The 2,886-nt window shown below is 56.0% G+C and overlaps 1 protein-coding gene across 2 annotated transcripts in view; it reads right to left on the bottom strand.

Moving 5' to 3' along the window:
- Nucleotides 1-767: 767 nt before the first annotated feature.
- The window catches only part of DDX31 (DEAD-box helicase 31), a 63,595-nt gene continuing 61,476 nt past the window's right edge, over nt 768-2,886 (bottom strand). Inside the window, exon 15 of one of the 2 annotated variants that reach the window (XM_023536546.1) lies at nt 768-1,494. In XM_023536546.1, coding sequence (XP_023392314.1) covers nt 950-1,494 — 545 coding nt within the window. In that variant the 3' untranslated portion in view covers nt 768-949. The remainder of the gene's footprint in view (nt 1,495-2,886) is intronic. The other variant, XM_023536547.1, reaches the window with a different exon arrangement.

Genomic DNA, 2,886 nt, shown 5'->3' with positions numbered 1-2,886 from the left:
GCCAACGATCGCTAGTAGTTCGCATGTGACAGCCGACTCTGGGAGGCGAGGTGTTGGCACGCTCACGCTGGCCCTCACGCAGGAGCCCTTCCTGGTGTGGGCGTCCCACATGCGTTTGCCAGGTAGAGAAAGCGGCGAGGATGCTGACCCCTCCGTGGTCCCCACGGAATGGCCCACCTTGCAGCTCTCAGGATCCCTTCCCGGTCACTTAGCCCACGTGGGTCTGGAGAGCCTACTGAAGTGGGGCCTCCACACCCACCCAGGGGTCGGAGGAGGAAGACGGGGCACTGGGAGCAGGGGCAAGTGGAGGGCAGGCCGCAGCGGGACAGAGGTGCTGTGGCTTTCCCCGCCCCCTCCCCCCACCTCCCCGCACCCTCTGCGGTCACCCGTGTCCAAATCTTACATTTATTGGGAAATCAATACGCCCTGGGGGTCCCTTTCAAACTTCCCAGGAAACACAATGGGGGCGGGGCAGCTGTGGCCTGGGCCACAGTACAAAGACCCCAGGCCTTTCTTGGAGGGGACGGGATTCCATGAGAGAAAAAGCTCAGGACACTGGAGCCTTTGACTTCAAAGGCGAATGATAAAACGGCGACAGCAAGTCAATTAGTCCTGAGTGTCAGTTTTCCGTGGATGTGGGGGGCACCAGCAATGCCTGCGCATGTGGTCTGGAGGTGGGGGCAGCCCGTTCGGGAACCAGGAGGGCTGACCGCGGGGACTCACACCTGAACCCCTCCCATCCTCTCTCACAAGCCTTTAGACATCGGGAAGGTGATCTGATAAATATTTTCTTCTTTGACAAATTGAAATCCGGAGTTTGATATCTTACAAAATTCACGCCCATATGGGCGCTGATGGGGCGGGAGAAAGGAACACAGACATTTCTTCAGATCGTGTCACCAGGCAGGTCGCAGCCCCTCCTGGCTGACGTAAGGACAAGGCTTAGGCACTAAGTCGTGGGGGCACCATCTGATCTACGGGTGAAGCAGGTGTGGGCGCTGACAGAATGAACACAAGATGTGAGGTGTCTGCTTAAGACACAGGCTAACCACTGACTCCCTGCCCCGCTGACCCCTCCCCGTGGGAGACAGGGCCGTGGCCGCTCTGTCGCAGGGACGCCCGTCATCAGGGACAGGTGGCACTGGTACGTGTCCCAAGGCTCCTCTGAAAAGAGAGCGGGACATCGATCCAGTGCCACCAGGGCCACAGGCCCGGTCCTGGGGAGGAAGAGTTTAGAGCAACTTTCTGGGGAGTCTCGTCCCTCGTAAGCCTTTCTGGGTTTCTCTCCCTCACGGAGAGCGTTTTTTCTTTTGCTTTTTCCCACGGCCCAGGCCGGGCTCGGGTCTCGGACGTGCCGCTCGGCCGGCTGCCTGGTCGGCCTGTTTGCTTTGCTTTCTGACCTTGGCGATGCCAGCCTCCATCCCGCTTGAGTATTCGGAACGCAAGATTTCAGCAAGGCGCTGCTTACTCTGGGTCTTCTTTCGAAGGTCAGGCCTGAAGAACAGTAACAGCAGAGAGAAAAGAAACTTCGTTATTTTTTTCTTTCCCATTTGGAAAGCGGCTGATGGCAGCTGGTTCCGAGGCTGCAGAAGTGACATCTTTGTATTAACGGAAGTACAGTCCCTTCAATAGTGCCTGTTCTGATGTTCTGTGCACCAGAAGATTAGATACGGCACTGACAGATTTTCATAATGGTGGCAAAATATCACGGCATTTTGTAAAGAGAGGCTTTGTTCTGTGTTGTTTTCATGGGGAAAAAACCTAACGATACACACTCACACTCTGATGGCAAACGCGGTGTATGATACAGCAGTTTGCCAAAGGCTGGGGAAAAAACCCGCCTTGCAACCCTTCCACATCCAGCAGCAAAGCACTTAGCAGGTCCCCATCAGCACAGTAGGCCCTGCAGTTCAAAGCACTGGGCCACCTCCTGGGGACTGGGCAGTGGCCTGCCAGACAGGGGCCACACGGTGAGGGCTGGGGCTTCAGTCACAGACACCTGTCCACTGACTGAGGAGACTCGTAATATTCCCAACCCCATCAAACCCGGGGTGGCCCCAGGGCCAGCCTGCTCTCCAGCCCCGGACCTGGGGTGACAGGGAGGTCTCTGCCCGCCTCATCCACACGGAAAACGCCACAGGCTGAAAGTCAAGGTCAGATGTCGAGTATGACAGTGAAGGCACACCTCGGAGGGATTCTGGCTTTGGCTCCAGGCCGCGGCAATACAGGGGGTCGGAGTCTTTTTGCTGGTGGAGGGTCCTGCCTTCAGTGTGTGAAGCGCCATTAAGCGGGGAGCAGTAAAACGAGGTCTGCCCGCGGCTGCTTTCGAAAGACCTCGCCATGTGATCGAAAGATCAGAGGGGGAAATCTGTAGTTCGATCGTACCCGGAAAAACGACGGGAGAATTGAAGAGTAAAATAATGTTTCATGAGACAGGAGTTTAGCGCAAAGCACACCGCCACCATCAGCACCGGACCCGAGCTGCCAAGTTGGCAGGTCCTCAGCACCAAAACGGCAGTCTTCGGGAGAGCCTGTTTCTTGGAGTTTTTACGGACGGCAGACTTCTGACTCCGACACCACTTTCTTTGCGGTGATAATCAGAGGACAAACTGGACTAAACTTGTGGTCAAAATAAAGATAACAGAACTCCTTTAACCTCCCCGCCCCCAAATTAAAACAGGGCTAGCACTGTGCTAGTAAGCTGACATTGGGGATGCTGTGACAGCATTATAACTGGCTCAAAGCAACCACGCTGAGCTAAAGCCACACTCTAGAGAGCAGGCTTCACGCGCGGCACAGCTGAACCTTGTTAGTCAGACGGTGGCTCTCCACGGAGACACACAGGGACCAGACGCAAAGTCAGCCTCTGGCGGGAAAGACCGAGAA

Source organism: Pteropus vampyrus, unplaced genomic scaffold, assembly GCF_000151845.1.
Source record: "Pteropus vampyrus isolate Shadow unplaced genomic scaffold, Pvam_2.0 Scaffold158, whole genome shotgun sequence".
Classification (NCBI taxonomy): Eukaryota; Metazoa; Chordata; class Mammalia; order Chiroptera; family Pteropodidae; genus Pteropus; species Pteropus vampyrus.
This window is presented reverse-complemented; position numbering and strand designations above follow the sequence as displayed.